The sequence below is a fragment of the Papaver somniferum genome, chromosome 7 (genome assembly GCF_003573695.1).
Source record: "Papaver somniferum cultivar HN1 chromosome 7, ASM357369v1, whole genome shotgun sequence".
In the NCBI taxonomy this organism is placed as follows: domain Eukaryota; kingdom Viridiplantae; phylum Streptophyta; class Magnoliopsida; order Ranunculales; family Papaveraceae; genus Papaver; species Papaver somniferum.
The window spans coordinates 264,582,393-264,608,871 of NC_039364.1; the positions used below are offsets into that span (position 1 = coordinate 264,582,393).

General features: G+C 36.4%; 2 protein-coding genes across 2 annotated transcripts; one reads left to right on the forward strand and one right to left on the reverse strand.

Moving 5' to 3' along the window:
- The first annotated feature begins 239 nt into the window (after nt 1-239).
- Nucleotides 240-4,139, forward strand: LOC113300315 (WD repeat-containing protein 44-like). The gene is made up of 7 exons (XM_026549525.1): nt 240-1,873; nt 2,228-2,318; nt 2,436-2,593; nt 2,713-2,764; nt 2,851-2,930; nt 3,020-3,113; nt 3,220-4,139. Exons 1-7 carry the CDS (start codon nt 296-298, stop codon nt 3,975-3,977), a joined length of 2,811 nt encoding a protein of 936 aa, XP_026405310.1. The 5' UTR covers nt 240-295; the 3' UTR covers nt 3,978-4,139.
- LOC113300316 (26S proteasome non-ATPase regulatory subunit 11 homolog) lies at nt 4,125-8,663 on the reverse strand. The gene is made up of 2 exons (XM_026549526.1): nt 8,525-8,663; nt 4,125-5,716 (listed from the first exon to the last, which is right to left on the reverse strand). Exon 2 carries the CDS (start codon nt 5,689-5,691, stop codon nt 4,423-4,425), a length of 1,269 nt encoding a protein of 422 aa, XP_026405311.1. The 5' UTR covers nt 5,692-5,716; nt 8,525-8,663; the 3' UTR covers nt 4,125-4,422.
- Between the last annotated feature and the right edge of the window lie 17,816 nt (nt 8,664-26,479).

Genomic DNA, 26,479 nt, shown 5'->3' on the forward strand with positions numbered 1-26,479 from the left:
CATTTTTGAGTGAAATAACGGCCACCAACGGAACTGAGACTTCCTTGTAACTCTGTTTTGTTTTAAGGGAGTCTAAACATTTCTACGTTTATGCTTATTTTACTATTTACACCCCTGTTTTACAGGGATTTTCTTTTTTAACTAAAATTGGAAAATATTTCCCACCACAAATACTAAGTAAAGTTATATTACGCTCCCTTTTTCCCGCGTCTGCTTCTATGGATGAGAAAAAAAACACACTCCAGAAATTCAAATTTTTTTCCCAATTTGTCTCTGTGAATTCTGTTTCCTGAAAATGGCGGACAGGAAGACAATGATGATGGAATGGGATGGACTGGGAAATAATGACGATGAGTTTTTCGAATCATTCGACAGGATATCAAATGCGATTACTCTCGATTTCGGTTCATCGTCCGACGAAGAGTATGATGACAGTCGCGTGTCCTTCTCTTCCTGCATTGCTCCTCCTCCGCGAGAGTTCAATGTGGAGGCTCATGAACCAGAGGAAACCATGTCAGCAGGTGCGTATGATATCTGGATGTCTGCACCTGGATCCATTAAAGATCGGCGTAAACGTCTTCTCCAGGGAATGGGATTGAATAGCAATAAGTCGCTTCTGAGATTCTCAACGCCTGAATTCGGTCGATCAACAACGAAGAAATCCGTCCCGCTCATCCCTGTAAAATCAAAGAAAACGCCTTCACCGTCGCCTTTGCCGCCGCCGTCAGCACCTGTTGTGCCCGTGGCAGTGCCTTTGCCATCCACATTCATCCAGAAAGTCATTGGACGACACAGATCGGACATAGACATACCAACAGCAGCTTGTGTAGATGCCAAACTTCGAAGAACAGAATTACTTGGTGTTGATTCAATAAAACACCTTGTCAGATCACCTTCCGGCCCGTCCTTTTTCGGCCACCGCGAACCGCAGTCACCAATTCTTGATTCAATGAAGCCATTAAAAATCGAAACTGGATACGGAGGCTTGCATTATCTTGGTGGTTCAAGGCTAACCATGTCTCCAAGTGGTAGTGAAGGTTCATTTTTCATTAAGAATCTTGATACAGGCAAAGAGTTCGTCGTGAATGCGCTGGATAAAAACGGAATGTGGAACAGCCTGAGTGATGCTCAAACTGGGAAGCACATAACTATAGAAGAATTCGAGAAAAGTGTTGGCCATTCTCCCATTGTCAAGGAGTTGATGCGACGGGAAAATGTTACGCGTGATCGGGACGGAAACAAAACGGAAGGTGATGACAAGAATGCTCAGCTCAGCAAGAGCTTCAGATCAAGCAAGAAAAGAGGAGTTTCTTTGTTGAAAAACTTGAAGGGGTTTGCGAATTCGATTAACGGGTTCATGGTCGATAAGGATGCATTGTTGCAAGCTCAACAACAAGCGACCAAAAATCCAGCTACGGCGTCTCAGTGGACTCGAGTTCGTCAGCATGGGAAGTCGCATAAAGAACTAACTGGACTTTACATGTGCCAGGAAATTTCAGCTCACCAGGGATCAATTTGGTGCATTAGATTTAGCCATGATGCTCGGTTTCTTGCGAGTGCAGGCGAAGACCGGGTCATTCATGTCTGGGAAGTAATAGATTGTGACATTTTGTCATCAAAACAGTCGGATGATGGGAGCTCAACTCCACTTCAGCTCATGGCAAGTCATTCTCAGCATGAGCAACCTCCGCTTGCGGAAACTCTGTCGATGCCATCAGAGAGGAGAAGAAGAGGAAAAGGATCTAGCAAGAAGGGGAAAATTCCGGACTATATTGTTGTTCCAGAGACTGCTTTCTCACTGACAGATAAACCTATTTGCTCTTTCCATGGTCATCTGGATGATGTTTTGGACCTCTCTTGGTCCAAATCACAGGTATCTCTTCAGTGTCTTTTCTTGTGGTCGGTACGGCGGGTTTGTCATTTGCTGACTCAGTCCGTGCTGAGTCAGATGTCAGGCCGTTTGTTTTTATGTTTGAGTCAGATCTGACTTGCGATCTGATTCGGATCCATTTGAGTCGGGGAACAAAGTATCCATGGGTCAGTAGCTTGATCCCTTGACTCATGGGATCAAACCACTGACTTTCAGAGTTATCTGATTCAAAAACCAAACACATTGAGTCAGATCGGTGATTTCAGAACCAACAGGAAAAAAAATGATGTTAGCTCCCAATTTCATTTTGGTGTATCTTAATGATCAGTCAAGAGGCTAAGTTGTTTGGTTTTGCAGCAACTGCTTTCATCTTCCATGGACAAAACTGTCAGGTTATGGGATATGGAAAGCAAGAGTTGTTTAAAGCTGTTTGCGCACAATGATTACGGTAAGATGCTACTTACTGCTTTCTAGTTAACTCATTTCATTGTTCCAGGTATACCTAAAGTTAAGTTCTGACTGTTCTTTGCTTACAATGTGCTGGTCTTTGGTCTGGGTGGTGCAGTAACTTGTATAGACTTCAACCCGATAGACGATGACTACTTCATCAGTGGTTCGCTTGATGCCAAAGTTCGAATATGGAGCATACCGGATCGACATGTGGTTGACTGGACAGATCTGCATGAAATGGTTACGGCTGTTTGTTATACTCCTGACGGTCAGGTACTAAACAAGAAAATCGCAGTCGCCATTTTATTAATGAAATTGTTAAGTTCTATTGGTGATGCATTTCTTTCTAACTCTTTTGTGTGTGTGCACATTCTTGTTTTGGATCATTGAAGGGTGCAATGGTCGGTTCGCATAAAGGAACTTGCCGGTTGTACGACACATCTGGTATGACTGTTGCTGGGTAAATGTATTATCTTAGAAAATACTGATGTTTGTCAGAAGCATAACAACAACTTACCTTGGTGTTTCAGAAAGCAAGTTAGTTCAGAAAGAACAGATAAATGTCCAGACCAAAAAGAAATCGCAAGCTAAAAAGATAACCGGGTTCGAGGTAATGACACTGCTTTGAAACATAAAGAAAATCATTTGGTTCCCTCGACTTCTGTCTGATCAAGTTAATTCACTTTTCTCTGTGGACAGTTTGATCCAGTGAATCCTTCTGAAGTGTTGATAACCTCTGCGGATTCACGTATACGGGTACTCAACGGTACTACCATAGTTCAGAAATTTAGAGGTACCATCTGACTCATTCATTCTAGGACCTGTCACACAAGAAGTTGCTTGTTGAATATCTGTGGATTCTGCAATTGCTTATGTGGGATTTTACCACCTGTTGACAGGTTTCCGAAACACCAATAGTCAAATATCAGCATCATTCACCGTTGACGGAAAATATGTCATATGTGCGAGTGAGGATTCTTTAGTATACGTTTGGAAACGAGATGAGCTTCGAAATGTAGTAGCCTGGAAAAAGAAAGGTTTTGTGACTACCCAATCTCATGAATATTTCCATTGCAAAGACGTTTCAGTTGCAATACCATGGCCTGGAAGCATCAAATATGAACCACCGCTTCTATCCCAAGGATCAAAAAGAGAGCACTGCCGCTCCCCCTCAAACGGAATCCCTCCTCTTCCTCCTGCAGAAGAAAATTCACCACAAGAAAACAACCACAGAAATAAAAATCTTCCACCTCTTCCAAAGAAGAATCACCACGCGCCTGAAAGAGGGACGAGTTGCACGGAGGAGGAGCTCGATAAATCATCTCTACTAGATAAATCATCTCATGCAGACTCGGCAATCAGTGATAACGGTTCTTCATTTTCTTCTTTCAAGTTTGGGCATTCCCCTTCTATATCAGCTTCAAGCAGTTGTTCTTCATCATCCTCAAGGTGGTGTGAGGATGGCAATAGCAACCACAGAACAGCATGGGGTATGGTGATTGTGACAGCAGGAATAGGCGGTGAACTAAGAATATATCAAAATTTTGGGTTGCCGCTGCGTCTAAGAAACCAAATCCATCTCTTCCAAAACTATTCGTCGAGTCCTGCATCATCCTCACCATCAGGTGGAGTTTCAGGCAGCTCATCTATCAGATAGAACACCCACATATGAAGAGCTTTTTGGGGATATATTAAAAGAGGCTGGAGTTAGATCAGTTTTGTAAGGCAATGATATCAGCCAGCCTCATTTCATTGTAAAATAACTCGATTTCTTCTTTTTCCCATAATCAATACACAGACATGATAAGGAACTCAACAATAGAAAAATTGTTAAAAAGTCTGCTGATTTGATTTTGAGCTGCATGATTTTCTCAAGGAAATCGAGCGCAGCACGTAATCCAGTTTAATGATTATCAGCCTGCAAATGACCAACTCGATCTAGTATCTATTGCACAAACCGCATTAAACAGAGAACAAAAAAAAAAAAAAACGAATGCGAAGATTAACCTGTCTAGAATGAAATACAAATCAACTACATGAATAATCTTTCGAGTAAAGAATTGCAGGGCCATCAATAATCCGGAGTCACGTCACTGACGATCTTAAGCCATTATCTTGGCAGACCTTGTATAGAGACTGTCCACGACCTTCCCGATGTTGGAAATGGTTTCTAATGTTGCTGGGAAAATTGCATCTGTCTTGGGATCATCAAAGATGATGAGGCACCCTGCACCTTGATCCAATGTACCTGCGAACTTCTTGTCAAGAATCATTTGAGACAACTTCTTCTCAACATGACTTACTGGCAGCTCAATCAGGTTAGCAACATGAGCAATCTCAACTCGTGAAAAAGGCTCGATCAACCTGCAAAGATTCTGCTCCAGAAGTGTGTCATACAGGGTGGAAAGGTGCCTGTGGACGATCGGGTCTTCATCCAACTGTGCCTTGTAGTCACGAAGGGCAGACTCAAAGAGCTTTAATGACCGTTTTGAGTGAGCATCGGCCACAGCTTTCATAGCATCCAGTTCTGGCCCCACATACTGCAGGCCCGATTTTGAAGATATTATCCCTGCCACGTCATCAGCCTGGCTCACCATAATCTTGCACAACAGCATGTACTTGAGGCTATAGACTGCCCTAGGATCTTCAAGGGCATTGAAGGCTTCAAATGCTTCAAAGAAATAGCTGTATGCTGTTTTATAGTCCTTCTCTTCTGCATGGAGAATCCCACTCTGTAAATCGATGGTGCCCTGTTGGGCTGGTGGAACATAGATGGCGTTGGCAGCTGTTCTTGCAGCAGTTAGGGCAGCTTTTGCCTTGGGAAGATTTCTCAAAGAGAAATGGAGTTTACTCTCTAGCAAGTCTATGTCAACAAGAAGAAGCTTGTCATCTAGTCTCCTCACCTCCTTGACTAAACTAGACAGAAGGGTCAATGCTTCTGAATACTCCTTGCTTTCCATCAGAAGTGCTGCAAGCCTTGCCTCAACACGCTGTCTGAGAAATGTACGCTTCTCTGCACGAGTCCACAGAACCATTTCCTTGCAAAGAGATATCTGAAGATCAGAGGTATTAGGAATTTTCGCTACTGCATCAATTATCCCTCGGACGATCTTCGCGGTCTTTGCTTTAGGAATCACGGAAAAGAAAGGCCTTAACTGAGTAAGAAGACTTCGAAGTTCCTCACCCTTCTTCTCTTGTGTAAGAAGGTCTGAAAGATTAGAAATGACCTGTTCTTTTACGCGCAGAGCTTCGGGAGAAGAGGAAGGGTTTTCAAGTATACGATAAAGGATGGAGATGGATTCAGATGGGGTTTTGGCTTCTAAAGCCTGGGCAATTGAATCATTCGTTACCGGCAGATATGATGAAGACATGGCTAAAACTTAGATAACCCAATTTCTGCACAAGGAGAACACAAAAAAACATACATTAGTACACATATTTGTGGTTTCATGCAAAAACAATATAAATACTAGAATGGACATGTTTTTTTGTGAGAACTGAAAATCATCATTATGGATACAAATAGAAAGAATAATATTGTATTGAAATACAGAAGTTTATGCAATCCTGACGCAATATATTTTACCACCACTAAAGCAACAAAAAGGCATTAAAGGTGAGGCTATTCCTCCTTTATGATTCTCGAACTGGAACACATTTTCTAAACACATTTTAGAAGTGTTGTCCATATAACTCAAACATGAAGTATCCTAGTTCCCATTCCTACATTTGGTTAAAGTTGAAGTTAGTCGGTACTGTAAGCTTCTTAGTCAAAAGAGCTCTAAATAACCTAAAGTTCCCAACCAAAGCACGCTGTTTATGGCAGATACGCAGATAACTACTGACAAAACAAATAAGACTTCCATCCGCATTTTAACTGATACACAAAAGCCTTAATTTTGACAGTACTTGTCTCTACATTAATGGTGGCTTATATTTTTAAAATTTTCAGTGAATACCACTTGCACATACAGGCACACACCCCTACTAAATGACTACCATCATACCTAAACTAAAAGTTAACTGTAGCATAAGATACATAATTATCTATAACACTCAACATGAACATATCACCTAATAAAGCCAATAACAATTGTGCTTATTTTAACAACATTAACAATCAGGTTATAGCTTCAACTACTGGCCTGGTCACTTATCCCCAAACCAAACAAAAGTTAAGCTACGTGAAAACTATAATGCTTATCTTCCAACAATTATTCAACAGTTTGATTGCCTCTATCAGTGCAAACTTCACAAAACAAAACAAAAAACCCCGCGTAATTACAACATGATAATCCCAAATTATTGGGGTACAGCTTTATCCCTCTATTAAACGATTGACAGAAAAATGATACTCATCAAGCTACGAATTTAACTCCTTATATTGTAGACAACCCTTGATCAATTCAATTCTGAGAAACAACCCTAGGCAAGTTTTAGGCTACCAATCAAAACATACATAGAGTTGGAAGTGCTGTCCATATAACTTATGCATGAGCTTTTCATGGCAGCTTCAGCCTTATCCTAGTTACGATACATAAACTAGTCAAAGTTGAAGTTAGCTGGTATCGTAAGCTTCTTAGTCAAAAGAGCTCTAGATAACCTCAAGTTCCTAACCACATCACACTGTTCATGGCAGAATCACAGATAACTAGTGACCAAACAAACAAACATAATATTGTTCTGCTTTTACAGTGTCATTTGTGTATGTAGATACTCAGACTTCCATCCACATTTTAAGTCATACACAAAAATTCTTTAATTTAGACAGCATTGGTCTCTACTTTAACGGTGGTTTATATTCAGAAGTTTCAGTGTACACCATTGCACATACAGGCATATACATATGATAAAACGATTACCGTCATGCCAAAACAAAAAGGTATCTGTAGCATAAGAAAAGTAGTTATGTATAACACTCAACAAGAGGATATCAACTGATAAAGCTGACAACCATTGTGCTTTTGATAACATTAAAAATCAGGTTATAAATTCACCTACTGGCTTGGTCATTTATTCCCAGACCAAACAAAAGTAAAGCTTCAAGAAAACTCTCCAACAATTATGTAACAGAAACACGGAACTGCAACATGATGATCCCAAATTGATGTGTGGTACTGGAGCTACAATTGAGCTTTTCTAGTGTACTTAACCCTTGATAAAGGACTACCATCATGCCTAGACTAAAAGATAACTGTAGCATAAAACACCCATTAACGATCATGATTTTGACAACTTTAACTATCAGGTTATAAGCTAAACAAAACTTCAATACTTATATTTCCGAACAAATTATACTACAGTTTGAGTACCTCGATAAGTGACAAACTTCACAAAAATTAAATCTAATTTCTGCAGAACTACAACATGATGATCCCAAATTGATGTGTAAATACAACTTTATCCCCTCCATTAAACGATCGACATAAAAACAATACTCTCATTGAGCTAGAATTTGAACTCCTTATATTGTACAATGTAGTTATCTATAACACTCAACATTAAGATATCACCTGATAAAAGCTGACAATCATTGTGCTTTTGACAACATTAACAATCAGGTTAAAAGTTCACCTACTGGCTTGGTCATTAACAATCAGGTTAAAATTTCATCTACTGGCTTGATCATTTAACTCCAAACCAAACAAAAGTAACGCTACAATAAAACTTCAATACTTATTTTCCAACATCTATATAACAGTTTGATTACCTCTATCAATGACAAAGAAAAAACGATTGACTTAGAAATCTAGACTAATTTCAACATAATGATCCCAAATTGATGTGTACAGACAACTTCATCCCTAAAGATTGACAGAAAAACAATACTCTAATTGAGCTACAATTTGAACTTCTTGTATCTACACAACCCTTGATTCAATCCAATTTTGAAAACATTTAACCCTAGGAAAGTTTTTAATTACTACCCGAAATATTCACAATTGCTGAGTATAACCCTAAATTAGACAAAATAACATATAAAGAAGGAAGGAAGAACGAATCCGCCGCCACCATATCAAAACCTAGAGAGTCGACAAACCGACTGAAACTCAAAAGAATTCTAACAGATTGCGGAATATGATTCGTAAGAAATCAAAACAAACTAAATATTGAAAAGAATCCTAAATCATAAACCCTAATCAATAACTATGGAAACGTAAATTGAGTTCTAGGGCAAAAAAAACGAAAGGGGATAGGACTTACCAGCTGAGTAGGAGGAGTTTGAGGGAGAGAATTCGAAGCGGAGGAGATCAAGTGATTTGGATCTGGAGGTGAGTGAGAGAAAAGAGAGGAAGAAGAAAGACACAGAACGAACTCTTTTTGTATTTTATTTTTCTTTTGAAACAAGCCAAAGGGATTACTCTTCACTTGGTTTTAGTGGAAATATTTACACCCAAAACTTTTGCTGAGACTGAGATATTTTGTTGGTTTGAGGCCAACTGTTTTTTACCAAGACGGTTTACTGACATATGTTCACCCCAACAAGTATTTTTACTGTAGTTGTAATGTATTCTGAGGAGGAGACTGACTGTTTTTACCAGCACTTGGTTATTAAAAGCAGAAGGCAATCCGAAGTCGTAAGGATAAATAATTTTCTTCGTAAAAAATTACACAAAATTGGTTAAAAAGACCAAAATCAATAATTTCTGGATGAAAAAGACATGTAAAATTTGATACTGTTTAAATGGACAAAAACGTAAAAATAGTCATGTAAACAGTTTCGTCCTACCCATTTTGAAATACTTTTTCTTATTTTTAATTTACATCAGGATGCATCCAGTTTCATCCTCGTTCTTTTTTAAGTTTAAGCCAGGATGAATCCAGTTTCATTCTTGCTATTTTTTTGGTGTACATTTCGCCCATACTAATTTTTACTCGTCCATTTGAACCATGTTTTAAAAATATTTGGACAAATGACCCATTTTCCGAAAAAATTAATTCTTTTAGCTACTAGATGTTAATCTGAAATTATATATCCAAACCAATTTCATACTTATTTTGTTCTAGAAGTCCATAATCAACTTTGTAACTATCCACACATGTTAAACTAATCCAACATAAACTAATGAGTTTACTAAAATAACTTTTCTTTTCCATTTCGGATTTATGTATAAAAGGTTTTGTTATCTTGTATGTGGATGCACAAGATAGAGTCAATCATTGGCATGAGAAAGTGTAAGAAACAATAAAATGTATTAGAGAGAATGATTATTTGCATTGGAGAATGCATCAGTAGAGAGAAGCTCAAAAACCCATGAAATATTTGCATTCTCCAATGCAAATAACCATTCTCTCTCATATATTTTTTTTTTTACACTTTTCATGTCAATGATTGGCTCTTATCTTGTGCACAAGATAACAAACCCCGCATATTAACGATTTCACTCCAATCTTGAAGTTATATTAATCGGTATTCAGGGAATAAATTTGCTGGTAAAAACAGTCAGCCTCCTCATGATACAACTACAGTAAAAATTTGGTAAAAGGGTGTTTGGATATTAGAAACAGAAGTCAATTCGAAATCACAAGTAAATATAACTTGCTTCTTAAAAAGTTAACTTTTTTTTCTTTTAGAAGTTATTATGAAATTATATACTCAAACAAGTTCAGTAAATCCGTGCAATTGCGCGGGCTAGTTTGTTAATATTCACCCGGTCATTGTCTTCTCCTCACCTCTCTAACTTACACGTATAAGTAGGTTCTTGTGAATGATTTTTCCTTATCGAAATTGTGATATCTAGCTATCTGCATATATAGTCCCAAATACTTCGCCCTTATTACTGTTGTGTAACTAAAAGAGGAGTTTCAGATCAAGTTAGCCACAAAGGAGTGCAAAGAGACATCAAAGGGTGTGCAAAGAGAAAACAAAAAACAGTTGTACCACATTTTGTAAAGGGAGTGCAAAGAGACATCAAAGGATTCTGCAGTCCTCCAATATACAGTGCCAATGGCCCAATACTGCCAGCCATTTTTGCACCTAAGGTCATCAATGGATGATCAACAATAGACAGAATCATATAAGCACGTTTTACATTCATGAAGGATCTGATTAAATTTTAATTGAACTGAAAAGCTTAATTGGTATTTAAGCGCACTTTTTAACAGAGAATGCTTTAGTATGGGTACTGCAGTGTTTGAACTAAATTAATGCTATGTGCTAGACTGAAACTCGAACAAAAATCAAATGTCACTAATTGCACTAGGGGTTTGTTTTAAGAGAATTATATTTGGAGCATTTGTTCCAATCATATTTAATCCTGATTAGGAGCTTCAGCTGCTATCATCAGACAAATCAAAGGCAATAATCGGATCCCTACTCCGAGGTTCCACCATAATCAAACTTTCCAACATTTTTCCATCCATTGCCACAACCAAGTGTATATACCACGATCTTTACATGCAACAACTTTGTACTCACTTTAATCGGAAACCACCCTCTCAGCTTCAATTGACAGGGGAAAAAAGGAATAAAAGCATAATAATGTGATCATATAAGCAGTAAGTCAACTATTTGAAATACTTTTCAATGTTGATGAAGAAAGAACAATTTAGATCTATGGAAAAAACATAATATGATAACAAAAAAGATTCTTCTTTGAAAAAATCATTATCGAAGATGTTCAAATTACTGTATTGAATCTTACCTCCAAGTTCTTTTCTTAACGAAATCAGGTCATGGAAAATTCAACTTAAAAAGGTCACTGCAGGCTCGCGCGCTAGTAGTTCAAATTTAAATGTAAAGAAACGTTGTTGAAGTTCTTAAGTTACCTATCGTATACGTTCTCATCATTAATTAGTCACCGAAAGATAAGAAGAAAGGAATGAAGTAGGACACTGATAGAATTTTTGAATTCAAAAGAGGTTAAAAATATATTAATGAAGAAATCTTTTTCATATTTCTACATTTTGATTAGTAACTACGTAATGCTTGTTACACCTCCGGATTATAGGAGAAAGGCCTAGATGAAAATCAAGCAGCAAAATGAATATCTTAATAAACAAAGCAGGAGAACTTCATAAATTTAGATAAATTTGGTAGAGAAGATAGGAGACTAACCTTAGTGGTGTAAAAACAACATACAAATTTGGAACCACTTCCAAGAATTTGTAATCTAATTCAAAGGGGCTTCTTCATGAACAGTATGTCATGTTAATCTTCTACTACATATTCCCACTTTTCTTTCTCATGTATAAGAAACTCAAGACACTAAACCAAATAATGGAGAAAACAATGGAGAAAATTGTTGATGAAATATCATATATTTAAGAATTTGATAAAACAATTTATATGCATCTGAAAGAGTGATACTTTCCTACCCGTTTGAACAGATTCCAAATTATCACTCGATAACATGACTTTGAAAAAAATTAGATACTTCCGCAGAATCACAGGACCGAAAAGCAAAAGCTTTATACCATGTTATCAGAGCCCAACCCCCAAACTCTGATGTTTTGACATTGTAGATAGTGCACCGCAAACTTTAGTTCAATTGTTCACTTCCTCTAAACGTGTCTCTTTGTGTTGTTCTTACGGATTCCGTAAATCACCTGCAATTGGCCAAACTTGAAGAAACCTATCAAAGAATTATGCTCTTCCTATTCTAAAAGAGATCAGATATGGCCATGGTTTCCCTAAAATAAAATTTCATACCTCTCATGAATATAGTATTCTTTGTAAATCCGTTCTCTTTCGGGTTAATTTTTCATAACTGAATGAGATTGTTGCCTCCTCCATGATTTAATGTCGTTTTGTAAACCTAAATCAACGAAAAACGTATCGACGTTTAAATTCGTAAACCCTCTTACCAAACTCAAGCCAAAGATATAAAGTCAAAACGTGAATTGATGCTACTTACCAAGTATGGATGTTATCAACAGGAAAATTTTGTTAACAATAACTGCATGTATGGATTAGGAGAATTCCTCGATAAAGTGAGTGTTAGCAAAGATCAGAGGGAAAATTCAAATTGGCAGAAGGGATTGAACAGAGATATTGTATCAATCTGATAACCGCTCGGGTATTCGGATGACATTATTTATACAACTGAAGAGTCATGTCTGGCAAGCCAAAAAGGCGTGTACGGGAATCAATCTGATAACCGCTCGGGTATTCGGATGACATTATTTATACAACTGTAGAGTCATGTCTGGCAAGCCAAAAAGGCGGGGAAACCTTTCTGGACAATAGTTGTTAGGTAACGTCTTTTCGGCTGAAAGACGTATCTTCTCGTTTGGTTACGAAGATCATCCATCCACGTGGCTTCTTAGAACTGGAGAAAATATGAGAATTAATGTGGGCTTGCCACATCAGCATGAAGATCCTCCTTTATATAATAAAGAATTGATTAATTTCTGACATTTTTGGCTCTAGAAGTCGAAGCAACATCTTAACTGGTATCCAAATCCCAAATACATGCTATAAACCAGTCCGCCATAAATAGATAACCTTACTAAAAAAAAATTCTTTCTATTTCTTTGTATTAGTTAACTGAATTAATAACCTCGCTATTATGAGATGATTAAAAGTTTAAAATCACAATTAAACTTAAGAATGAGTATAAAACATCTCAACCTATAATTGTGTGTAGAAGAATATTCATCTTGCTTAGAAGAGAAAACATCAAAAACTTGACTTAAAATGCCATCTACTCACGTTTTGCGGTTTAGTGTTGAACCGTTGCTAAATGTTCGTGTATTGTGTTTCCTATTCTCGAGCAACCTAAGCAACGCGTATGAAGTGTTGCTTTATTAAGTTACTCATAATTTCTTCGTTATGATTCGAAATTAACTCATGTTGACAAGGTTTTTGTTACAGTTTATACTTTTTTTTTTAGAGATAATCAGAATTTAATAGAAAATGATTAATATAGCAGGATGGTGGGTCCCCTTGACCACCATTTCCAATCTCAAACTAAAATAATTCTCAATCTCAGTCATGTGGTAAGTTTTTCTTCTAGGATCTTGTTGATAGGTTTGTCTTTCATGGCGTTGTTGTAGTATTCGTAAAGGAACAAGATATTCGAATGTTCTAAACCAAACAATTAAAATTTAATTAAAGATTAGCAGTTGGTAGCTACATACGATTCCATTAATTAAAGAGATAAGTTGCATCCCGAAACAAAAAACTAAAACAAAGAGACTATCAAATAATGGATGAAAACACAGAAGAATCAGAAGAAGATTGTAGACCAATCCTATCCAAAGCTTAGCCACCCAAAAGATCAAAGCCAAAAAACCTAAAATAAACAAAACAACATAACATAAGGACCTATTTTAAGGCCTTGTTTATAACATAAACAAACAAAACAAAGCAAAATTAAAAGACTATCAAACAATGGATAAAAACACAAAAGAATCAGCAAAAGAATAAAGACCAATCACCATCCAAAACTTAACTACCCAAAAGAACAAAGACAATAAACCTAAGATAAATAAAATAAAACAACATAACATAACATAACATGACGTAACATGACCTAATATAAAGACCTGTTTTATTTTTATCTGTTTATGATTATAAATAATCATTTTATCATAAATTTTCACAAATGTTTTCTTTTAATAATTGATCATTTTAGAAATATGCTTTCAAAGATGAGAGAAAAGAATAATAATATAAATAAAAAAATTAGTCCACTCTTGATTTCTCGTCCCTCTCTTAATAGTTTAGAGAAAGTAAAAACAAAAATCCATCGACCACCAAAAGACAATATTATTAGTTTTTTCATATTTCTATTGTTTCACATTTTGAAAACCTCCTGGTTATTTTCGTGGATCGAGAAACTTCAAACTAACGTTCCATCCCTAACGCTTCCCTGCCTTCTCCAACCTTTCACTCATATTTTGAAACTTCGAGTTCTTTTCCTCAAGCAACTTATTATTCACTTGTTGCTGGCTTCTACTCACCTCTCGTTGTGTTCCAAATGATAAAAACAAAAACATAGACATATTTTAAGGAGATTTTTATTTCAACATGAACCAGCCATAAATCATAGGACAAAACACATCAAATGCGAAAAATAATACTCCATCTTTGGATTATCAAACAAAAACCGTAGTTTGCCTTCAACATAAGATTCCATGGTACTGAAGCTAAGTACGCCCATAACCAAAGTTATAGCCATGAATGCAGGACGTAAAAGAATCTTAAATTCATTATGTTTCTGATGAACATATCCAGAAATATGATTGTAGTGTTTTCTGCTTGCTGCATTGAGAACCGAAAGACCAAAAAGGGAAGAAAAAAAACTTAGAAGATAATGAGTACGCAACAGATTTTGCAATAAGAACACCATAGAAATTAGTCACTGAAAGATGTCTATGATGTTAAACATTATTGTTTATGGTTTCCTGAATACTACTCGTTTGTTCGATACTAATGATTTTACTTACAATTAACATGTTCGAGACTTGAAAGGTAGAATTAAACAAGAGTTCCAATAAGATCAGTATCCATATTCCTTTCTTGATGAAGTCCGCATGTCTTTGTTGATGAAGTCCTCGTTGATGTTTTTGTTTGTTCTTCGATCTTCAATCCTCGACGGTATTCAATGATTTCTAATACTCAATTACTATACTTTAATCTTAATCCGAGACTTGGAATTAATAGACTAAAAATCAATCTGTAGTTTCGTTAAACCAACATTGAAAACCATCTTTAGATTAAAAAAAAACTTGCGAGTTCTACCGAGCAGTGCTCGAACACTAAGAATCCTATCTAGCAGTAAAAAATCTATCAAGCTCATTTGGTTTGCGATTTAAATAATCATCAATCCTTGTATATGATAATTATGTACTATCTAAAAAGGTAAAACATGAGTAATAAACAAGAAATTGATAACTAAATGAATTATTAACCAAATAATATGTTCAAGACTTCAAGTTACGTACTTAACCAGTAAAAAGTTTAACTATTTATAAGTTTACTAAAGCCCATTAAAAATTATGAAAGAAGATATATAAAACAAACTTTAAACATGAGCTTCAAGATTCCATCCCTGCCCTGAGAATGGTCGATGTAGTGTTCTTTGATTAAATAGCTTATAACAAATGAAAATGAATGAATACCTATTGTTGATTTTATGAAAAGAACATTTATTATTACGTATATAATTGTTGTTGTGCTAGATATTTTCCGTCAGTTTTTATTTTAAGTTGGAAATCATTGCTAAATGATACTTCTGTTTTTGTTTAAATGTAGTTAATTTAAGACACTAAATACTTTGGCAAGAAAAAAGTTTCCATTATGAATTTTGGAAGGAAAAGAAATTCTCGTCCCCCCTCAAGTAGAATTCTCACCTTCGTCCTTGCATCAAAGGTTAGTGATTGATGCAACAATATTTAATTTCTTTTATATGGTTATTATCGACCTCTTTAGATATCCTTTTGTGAAAGAAGCGAAGTATAAAAAAGAAAAATTCTTGACTTTAATACGAGAGACTTGATAATTGAAATTGATGAAACTGCCAAAGGAATGTAATATATGATTAGTTTTTTATTATTCTTTGTATGGCTTTTGGAGATTAGCTTACTAAAACTTCGGAAACCCATGAATATATTTATCTTTTTCAAAAATGGAGATTACGTCAACTGTATATTAGACTTATCTTGTGTTCAAAAGATATTTATTTCGGGCTTAGTTTATATTTTTTCTGATTTAAGTCTCACCCACGAATACTTGAATTATACTCCCTCCGTCCCTAATTAGATGACCTAGTTGTAGTTTGCACAATTTTTAAGACAAGGATGTTAGTAAAACTTAGAAATGATTTATCTCTTAAACTATATCACGTTTTTTCGTAAACTTTATACTTGAAAAGCATTTTAAAACACCTACGTAACGAATATAAACATAACTATCAAATTATACATATTTCTTATAGTAACAAAAATAGGTCATCTATTTATGGGACAAAACTTAAAACCAAGTAGGTCATCTAATTAGGGACGGAGGGAGTATATTTTATGGTCTAAATGATAAAGTATTGTTAATAGTCACTCCAAGTTTATTTTAATTTTAAAGAAGCTTAAAACATATCCAAGTGTAATCTATATCTACTTGATTTCGTCGTGTGTGAACTAATCACCTGATCTGTAAGCTTATTTCTCTTACTTTCGGCGTAATGATACCACGAAGAGAGTAAGAGAGGGAACCATGCTTGCAAAAACAACTCCATATTGTTCAAAGTGCTCAATTAGTGACATCTGAGTGGATATATTTTATTATGAAAATCCTTTCATATCGATTAATGACTTTTGCGAGAAAAGATACAATCTATCAAAACAAAGATCGGGGAAAAAATGTAAGAATTACTTTAAAAGAATAACAAAATGTCGAACATATTCCATATGTTATCCATCCTACTAATGGTATATTACAGTAATCGTGTATTCGAGTTTCAGGTGATTAGTTCATGTAGAGTTTTCACGTTACCCAACGAGAGAGGATAAATAAAATTAAAAAAAGAATACACAATTTGTGAGATAAGAAGCTAACTCAGTGGTTATTCACTTGAAAAAGTGGTATATAAACATTTTTCCAAGGTTCTAAATCAACAAGAAAATGGGAAACCATAATCATATGTTATACATCATGTTAATTATTTTCTTTTTGATATACTCGATCTCCTTATACTTTACTTTTCAAGTGAGATTAAATATAAGGGAAACATGAAAACAAACTCTAGTAACTAGAATACAGGTATATATACGCTATAATAAGTAATAAACAAATTTGATAACATGATGAGAAACCCATATTTTCAAGCTGAAACAAACAATTAAAACTCCAAAATCCACTAGAAAGCACTAAACATGACACTGACCCATATACATGAATGTCTATAGTGATAATGATAAAATCTATCAAACCAAAGATCAGAAAAAACAAATGTACGAATTATTCTAAAAGAAAAACGAAATTCCAAACACATTTCATATGTTCTCCAGCCTTTAAATAGTATATTACGATAATCGTGTATTACAGTTTCAGGTGATTGGTTCTTGTAGAGTTTTTTTTTTCTTTTTTGGTATGCATGCTCGATCTCCTAAAACACTTCTTGGTATGTGAGATTAAACACGAAGGAAACATCAAACCAACTCCAATAACAATATAAAAAAAATCATGCATGTTTCACGAGAAGCAAGAAATACGACGATGATGATAATCCCATATTTTCAAGAAAAAAAATGAACGGAGAAATTCCTAAATCCGCTAGAAACAAACTTAATAACATAGTTAAAAAAGGCTAACCTTTGTCTAGATTAATTATAATTAGGAAACTCGAGAAAGAGAACAGAATATGAAGAGAAGTGAATGAATGAATGAATGAGAGAGGGTATATTTTTGCTTTCTTATATCTCAAGATAGAAAGAGAGTGAGTGAAGTTCAAAAATATTCAACGGTATGCTTGTAACGTCATCAAACAGTAATCATGCATCTCTATTACTCTGAATAAAAAATACAGTTTCAGTTTCATTGGAAATGAAAAGAGAAAAAAAGGAGAGAGTATGTATACGCACGTGCTTCAAAAGTTCAAAAAAAAAAAATCAATGCTGTTAATCTCTATAAGAGCAGAGATCCAAAGGTTGTTAATTTGAAAGAAAACAAAATATATTTTGTTATTTTTGTATAGCTTTTTTTTCTCGGAAATTTCTCCAAATGACTTGACAAAAAAGTAATTTTTTATTGAAAGGGAAGTTTGATACTTTTTGATGGGGAAGTTAATTATTGATGAAGCTAAAATCCATCTTACAAGCTAATTTAGGTAGATATCATATAACTTATTCAATATCATCTAATTCTACACCTATAGCTTGTTTGGATGCTCATGGACAAGTAACTTATTCGATTTTTTTAATTCAAAATGTCAAAAGTATGTTTGGTAATATTATTTTAAAATAACTTCTCTAAGAAGAAAAGTTAATTTATTTTTGGCTTCCGACTTCTGGCAGAAGTTGCTTCTACAGCTTCTCCTTGGGAATTATATGATATATTATCTTTTCTATCTTAATTAAACAGTTTTCTCTTTTCTTTTTTATTTCTAGAAACTCAAGAATAGTTTGTGAGAGGAAATATAAAAAGTAGAGAGAAAAAGATGGCTCCGGACTCCCTGTCCCCATCTTCCCTGTTCTCCCATGTCCCCTTATTAGTGTGTTGAAGACAAACTGCCAAAGCTCGGATTGTCAAAGTATGATGTTTGGAGTAATGTCTACTTACATGCACAAAGCTAGTTTCAGATTGGTTTTTAAGGCGTATAACATAATGGATCACAGGTAACAATGTGTACGTCGAGGAAGCTGGCTTTTAAAATTAGGACCCCGACAATGTTCACAGCATTACAAGTTCATAATAGTTGATTTCTGACTCTCTGAGTGTAGAAGCTTCTCTGAATTGGGTTAGAGTCTTCATTTTTGCATCGCAACCTGCTGCAGTCTCATTTTTTTAATGATAATATGGCCTTGTAACCTAGTTTGTGCCGCTGCAGTGTGCTACAGTCGGTTTGTTTCGGATTGCAGAGTAGTCCAAACTGCTGCAGTATTCTTATTTTGATCCCCATGCTCGGTCATTATTGATAAGTGCTTAATTTACATGATTTTAGTGTTTATTTCATACTTGTTTTATTTATATTTCTTGTATTTTATGTTTTATTACTCTTGTTTTCTTTCTTATTTGTTTATTTAGGTGAATCATCCAAAAGGAGTGGAAATTGCTACAAAAGTGCTAAGGAATGGAGTTTACAAATGAGTACCAAAAGAAATATGTTCAAGTCCAAACCTTTTCATCTCTATATTGAAGATAATTCAATTACGAAAATAACGCGAAAAGAATGAGGTCATTCTGACATCGGACTAAGAAGTTGTGGGGAAAACAAGATTAGAAGATTTGGAGTTACAGAGAAAGGTTCGGCTGATAACTTCATCAGCTCGGGTCAGCCGGACCTAGAGCCTAAAAATTAAGTTTTCAGAAGAGTTAAGGATAAACGTTCGGCTATAAGATGATCCAATGACCTAAGACGAACTTACAAATGAGTTTTGGACAAAGTATCCAGGAGAGTGTTCGGCTAATAAGATAAACAAAAAGTGAGCCGAACTTTGGAGTAAGTTTTGGATGAATATGCAAGAAGTTACATGAGAATGTTCGGCCGTAAGAGAGCTAGCAGAACCTAGGTTCGGCTGGTAACTCTCCACCACTTTTGAGCCGAACCTGAAATTCATCTAGAGCAAAAATAACTTGTCGGGTTCGGACAAAGAAGTCCATACACGTTTGAGCTGAACCTGATGGTAGGTTCGGAAACCCACAATAAAATACTGCAAGTGCACAGTGTCTAACTAGTAGAACAATGGCAAGTACAGGTCGTTCCCACGAGGAGTGTGAAATACTCTACCAACTAATACCAAAAACTAAGTAATCGTAATATGATGTTTTTGAGAGTTTTCAGAAATTCGGACAAAATGAAATAATAAATAACAAAGACGTAACAAAAATGAGAAAAGGTTGTTAGGGTTTTCGATTTCCACCAATTCAATCATATGAAACTCTATTAATCTCTATTTATCACTCAAGACAAATTTGGAAATCAATCTCATGTCCCGGAAGATGTTATATTAAATTCTAAAATATAGTTTCTCCGCTGTAACTTCCTTCGCTTCATATGTAGCGATCCTAAAGCATTACCTATCTATCCTTGCATACTTCGTCTAGGGATTTAACCGAAGCATGAAATATCAATTCAAAAGCATAAATAATCTAGAAAATCACATGAACGATAAAACACCAAGCTATAAGAAGAGAAATTACTAATCAATGAATCATTATTAGAAATACCATCGTAGAGTTTATAAAACTAAATTGACTTCTATCTAAACCCTAATATGGATTAGCTAGCCATGGTTTTCTCCAAAAACCATAAACAAATTGAAATCAAAATTAGCTAAACCAAAATAATTGAAAAATGGGCAATGAAACTTCTCAAACCCTAGCTCCTATTCACGGCTCTCCGCCGCGCCTCCTTCCTGGTTTTGGCTTGTTGCCGCAACCTCCTCTCCCTTTCCACTTTCTGTTCATTTCCTTCATATATGTGGTGCCTCCGAACGTAAAACCTAACAACATTTGCCAAGGCCCAGTACATTCGGGTCCGCTACCAGCTCCGATTGCCAGATCCAAACACGTAACCACAACCAACTTCTTAAGCTTCTGACTCACGTCACCACTCGTTGTACAAGCACCGGCAAGCCCTCTCGGATCAAATCTGCCAACATACTTTTCGCCCAACACCACGAATATTCATCGCTCAGCAGCAAAACCCAACTTCGCTGAGTCCATCTTCACTTACATCTCAAGACTGCTCAACTGCAAACCAGCAGCACCCTTCCAAACTCCAGTCGACACACATCTCCAGCACTCTAACCCTATTAGCACCTTCCTCCACCAGTTCGACCAATTTCCATACATGCCAAGAACCCTCGATTTCAGTCCATATACACTGTTCTTCTTCCATACTGGATCAGACTCGCTCCATTTCCAGCTTCTTTCGCTGACTACAACCAGCTCAAGCTTTTACTCTCACAGGAACTTCAGTGGAACTAAATTTCAGTACACACAACTCGAGCTCAACTGCCAAACTTTTCCATAAAATCCAGCAACAACCATGGCACCAATTCTGTCCGTTGACTGCACATGACTAAGCCCAGCAATACTTTTTAGCATCTCTGCCAATCACCGCAAACACAACTCATCATCTTTGGAACTGTCGACAACAGATCAACAACGAGCCAAACTCAGGCCATCACCAGCGACTGCCTTCATCTTGGTTATCTCCACGATCACTTTTGTAGAAAGCTGGTGCCATTACAACAATTTTCTCCACTTTTGACCTCAAACGCAATTTCAATACCTTGGGTCTTCTAACTCTCGTCTAAAACAGCACCAGCAACTATCCTTCATCTTGGAACGTTCTCCCCTACACATCCAAACCAACCGGACATACAGAACCTTTGTCCGTCTTCCCTACTGCGACATGAATGAGTCACAGTTACCAGTTCAACCACCTAACTTCAGCTCCTTCCAGATTTTGTAGCTTTTACATATCGAACCAAAAGCAGCAGACTCGAGCCAATATCCAACTTCCATTAATCCAGAGCACCATTTCTTGTTGCTGCCAATCATTCTCCATCTCGGCTTCAAATCAGCAGCTACGTACAACCCCACTCGGCACCAGTTCATCCAACCCATAGCTCCTCCTTCTTCCAAGAAGAACTCCTGATTCCCTCATCTGCTGTGTGAGTATTTATCTGTCAAGAACTTCAGCTTATACACATTAAAATCATCACCTTTTTAGTCGAACCCCAATGCAGATTCAACTCAACCAACGCCAATGCTTCACTTCACATCCGTGACGAGCATACAATCACCACGACCAGCACCACCAGATTCAACAGCTCGTTTCGCCTCAAGTCAGGCCACTGCTTCAACTCCTTGCTTCAAAATTCATCGTTCACTGACTGCAACCATCTCAGTTCAATCCATATAATGAACTCCCAACTTCAGTTCCATGCTCCTGCATCTTAACTTCTTTGCCAAGCACCTTAACTGGCGTCATTGTTGCTGTTAAGCCAAACCGAGAACCACCAGTCTTCATTCAAGTGCAATTAAGCCATGCACAACAATTCGACTCTCAACCAACAGCACTTGTTCTGATGCCATGAACGTTTCACCCATAAAATGTTGTTGAAATATAGCCATGTCATCTTGGGCAAACAAAAGACACTTTTCTAGCCCATTGTAAACTTATTTTCTGGCCATGAGCTGATGTAGGATGTAGCCGAGCAGGTGGCTTTTGTGGCCTTTTGTCGCAAATGCTATGTAACCTCCAACTTTAGCCGTTATTTTCTAGATTATCGGAATTCATCTGTACTTTTTACAAAAGTACTAAAACAGTGTTGTTAGCCAAAATATCTGAGTCTTAACTAATATAAATATGGATATAAAATGAAGCACTTATGTGCTTATCACCTGACAACTTCATGCGACACTTTTGACGCGTTTTTAACCCGTTTTCGATAATACACGAGCCCGGAAGGATTTTGAAGACCTAATTTCGTGACCACTATATAAAGATGTTAGAGCATAGCTCGGTCAACCTCGCATGCGTTGCTATCTCAAGCATGTTTGTTAATGTTAGTGAGCAAAACTATAAGTCTTGATTTCTATCCTACATAGCTAAGTCTCGGAGTAGGATAGAAAAGTGTAGTTGAGCTCAATGACTTCATGGCAATTCATCATACAACGACGAAGATGTATACAAGGAACCGTGGTACTTCATCAACAAAAAGGTATGTGGAGACTTGAACTTATCTATCACTCAAAAGTCTATGTCTTCTATCTCCTACTTCTTATGAGACAAAAGTCGTATGCTATATAGACTAGATCATACACATTTGACATTTCGAGCTGAGCATTCATTGCTTATCTTTTATCTCGAAATCGTGTGTTGGTAAAGCGTTTCACTTTGATCAAGTTTATCTTCACCTAGTGACGAAAGTCATGAAAAGTTTCAATCACTTTGAGAATTGCTCTGACGTGAATTGGTATGTAAATAACAGCTACATAGCGTCCTCTGAGAATGTCTCAATGATTGAAATGAGAGTTTAGATTACATAACCATGTATTCCTTGAACCGATGTTTTCGAACTTTGTTGATCAAGAGAAATCGGGAGGATTGTGGAATTGGCTTTCCAAGTCCGCGAACTGTCGGAAGTTCTCGACCGAGAATTTCTGCTGGGATTTTCCGAAACTCGTTTGCGTGCTTAGTCCGCGAACTCAGTCCGCGAACCCAGTCCGCAAACTGGCGGAAGTTCTCTTTCCGAGAATTTCTGCTGAGTTTGGAAAACTCAACCGATTAACTTAAGTCCGCGAACTTTTTTGTGAACTTAAGAGGTTATGATCTAAAGATTTGCTTTGGACATGAAACATTAAATTACTAAGGAATGCTTTATGCAAACCGTGGTTATAATGTTCATGAGCCGATTCAATCGAATCGAATCATCTTTGTTTCAATTGTGTCTTGTGTAGTTACATAAGATCTCATAGAAATTGAACAACTCTTTAACTAGTTCATTTGAGTCAATTGAACTAGTTATGGTGAAGAAGAACAAGGTTAATATGAAATGCTCATATGGTTAATCTTTTGGGTTACTATGTTTAACCAACATACACGTACACGTTTGGGCATGGTTTTCACGAACCCAGTAAACGTCTACCCAAGTGTGTGTGACAAGCTAAGTTTTCGATCTAACGGTTGAGAAATATTAGCTTGAATCTAAATCAGATTTTCATCTAACGGTAAATAAGGATTACTTTGTAACTAAGGAAAAACACTGATTTTAAAGCTATATAAAGGAGACATCTAGCATTGTGCAAAACTAATCCCCACACGTCTGTCTGCTACTAGTGCGCCCATTAGAGTCGATCTCCATTAACCTTTGATTTTCTTCTCTAAAATCAGGTTAACGACTTAAAGACTTCATTGGGATTGTGAAGCCAGACCAATACTACTTTATCGTAGTTGTGTGATTTGATCTTACATCTTCTATTGTACGAGTACAATCGATTGATTGGATTGAGATCGTGAGAGTTCTCCGATAGGCAAGATAAAAAAGTCACAAACATCTTAGTTTCACTGTTTGTGATTCCTCGACAAATCGCCTGTGTAGTCAGGAAGGATCGTAGAGAGGTGATTGATTAATCTAGGTTGTTCTTCGGGAATATAAGACCGGATTATCAATTGGTTCCTGTTCACCTTGATTTTATATCAAAAGACGGAACAAAACCTAGGGTTTATCTATGGGAGACAGATTTATCCTTTTATAGACTTTTCTGTGTGAGACATATATGTTTATTATCAAGTCTGTGATTTTGGGTTACAACAACTCTTGGTTGTGGGTGAGATCAGCTAAGGGAATCAAGTGTGCAGTATCCTGCTGGGATCAGAGGCGTAGGAGTACAACTGTACCTTGGATCGGTGGGACACTGATTGGGGTTCAACTATAGTCCAGTCCGAAGTTAGTTTGCAGTAGGCTAGTGCCTGTAGCGGCTTAATACAATGTGTATTTAATCTGGACTAGGTCCCGGGGTTTTTCTGCATTTGCGGTTTCCTCGTTAACAAAATTTCCGGTGTCTGTGTTATTTGTTTTCCGCATTATATTTTATATAATTGAATTAATACAGGTTGTGTGTTCGTGATCATCAATTGGAAATCCAACCTTTGGTTGTTGATTGATATTGATTGATCCTTGGACATTGGTCTTTGGTACCGTCCAAGTATTCCTTGTATTTGATAAAGACTCGCTATTGTATTTAGTTTGAGTAAAAATCAAATCAAGAGAGAGATATTAACTCCTTGACATACTTTTATCTAGATTGAGTCCGTCTGTCTAGTTGATTCTCTAGCAAAGTATTTCGGAGTTAGTCCATACAGATTGCTAAGCGAAATATTGGGTGGTGTTGTTAGACCCCCGCTTTTTCAAAAGACACCTCTCAAACATTAAGAAGACATATTTTACAAAACTTTTCAAGTCTTGGAGAGGAGGAGAAACATAAGGGATCAAAAGCTATGGTCTCATAGAGGTTCACCGATCGTAACGATTTATTCTTTAGTTTATCATATGTATAACATGGATGCTTCTACATCCATGAGTAGCTAAACCCATGATTGATTGAGGATGAATTCTAAGTTGTAGACTTGATTTTGTTTAATATATGCATCTATTTTGATTTTTTCACATGATTATCATTTGCTTCTACTTTGATTAACGTTTATGATTGATTAATTGATTGCTCTATGTGGCCAACTATAATAGTTTATTGATTGATTTATTGCTAGTAAAGGGTTAGGATATCCGTGTAATTATTGAATAATCTGAAAAAGCGGGGGTCTACAACCACACCCAATATTTCGTTTTGGCAGTCTGTATGGACAAACTCCAATATACTTTCAAGAGAATCAACTAGACAGTTAGACTCAATCTTTATAAAAGTATATCAAAGAGTTTTATATCTCAATTTATCAATTCAATACGCAATCAAAAAAATAGGAATTTGCGAGCCCGATTGAATAAGAGAAATAACTTAGACGGTATCGCAAACCAATATCCAAGTGTCAATCAATTCGATCAACAACCCAAAGGTCGGATTCAAGAACTAATTGAACTTAATGCACAACCTGTGATAATCCAATTATATAAAAAATATAATGCGGAAAAGAAATAACACAGATAACAGAATTCTGTTAACGAGGAAACCGCAAATGCAGAAAAACCCTGAGACCTAGTCCAGCTTGGAACATCATACTGTATTAAGCCGCTACAGACACTAGCCTACTACCAATGAACTTCAGATTGGAATGTAGTTGAGCCCTAATGAATCTCACACTGATCAACATACAGTTACGCTCCTTACGTCTCTGAATCCCAGCAGGACTCTACGCACTTGATTCCCTTGGCTGATCTCACCCACAACTAAGAGTTGTTACGACCCAAAGTCGAAGACTTGATAAACAAATCTGTCTCCCACAAAAATACCTATGAGTTTTATTCCATCTTATGATAAATCAAGGTGCACATGAACCAATTGATAAATCAGACTTATCTTCCTGAAGAACAACCAAGTATTATTAATCACCTCACAATAATCTTAGTCGTAAGGAAGAGAAACAAGATATTGTGGAATCACAAACAACGAGACAAAAATGTTTTTGACTTCTTTTAATCTTACCTATCGGAGATCAATCTTGAGAAAATCTTAGAGAAGATGGTACTCAATACGATAGTACAGGGCAAGATCAGAACACGTAACTACATAGAAAATAGTTGGGTCTGCCTTCACAATCCCAATGAAGTCTTCAAGTCGTTAACCTACAGGGTTTTGGGAAAAACCTAAGGTTAATTAAAGGAGAATCCACTCTGGTCGGAACTAGTATCACACAAGAGGTGTGGGGATTAGGTTTCTCAGTTGCTAGAGTTCTCCCTTATATAGTATTCAAATCAGGGTTTGATAGCTTTGAAACAAAGCAATCAATATTCACCGTTAGATGAAACCTGATATAAGATCCAAGCTAAGTTTGCTTGAAACCAAAGAAATATCTTTCCACCGTTAGATGG

What these genes read in the sequence shown, in the direction of transcription:
- LOC113300315 (XM_026549525.1), top strand. Translation starts at nt 296, where the DNA reads ATGGCGGACAGGAAGACAATGATGATGGAATGGGATGGACTGGGAAAT. An exon ending in GTTATACTCCTGACGGTCAG is followed by an intron (nt 2,594 to 2,712) that starts GTACTAAACAAG and finishes GGATCATTGAAG; the next exon opens with GGTGCAATGGTCGGTTCGCA. An exon ending in AAAAGATAACCGGGTTCGAG is followed by an intron (nt 2,931 to 3,019) that starts GTAATGACACTG and finishes CTCTGTGGACAG; the next exon opens with TTTGATCCAGTGAATCCTTC.
- LOC113300316 (XM_026549526.1), bottom strand. Translation starts at nt 5,691, where the DNA reads ATGTCTTCATCATATCTGCCGGTAACGAATGATTCAATTGCCCAGGCT.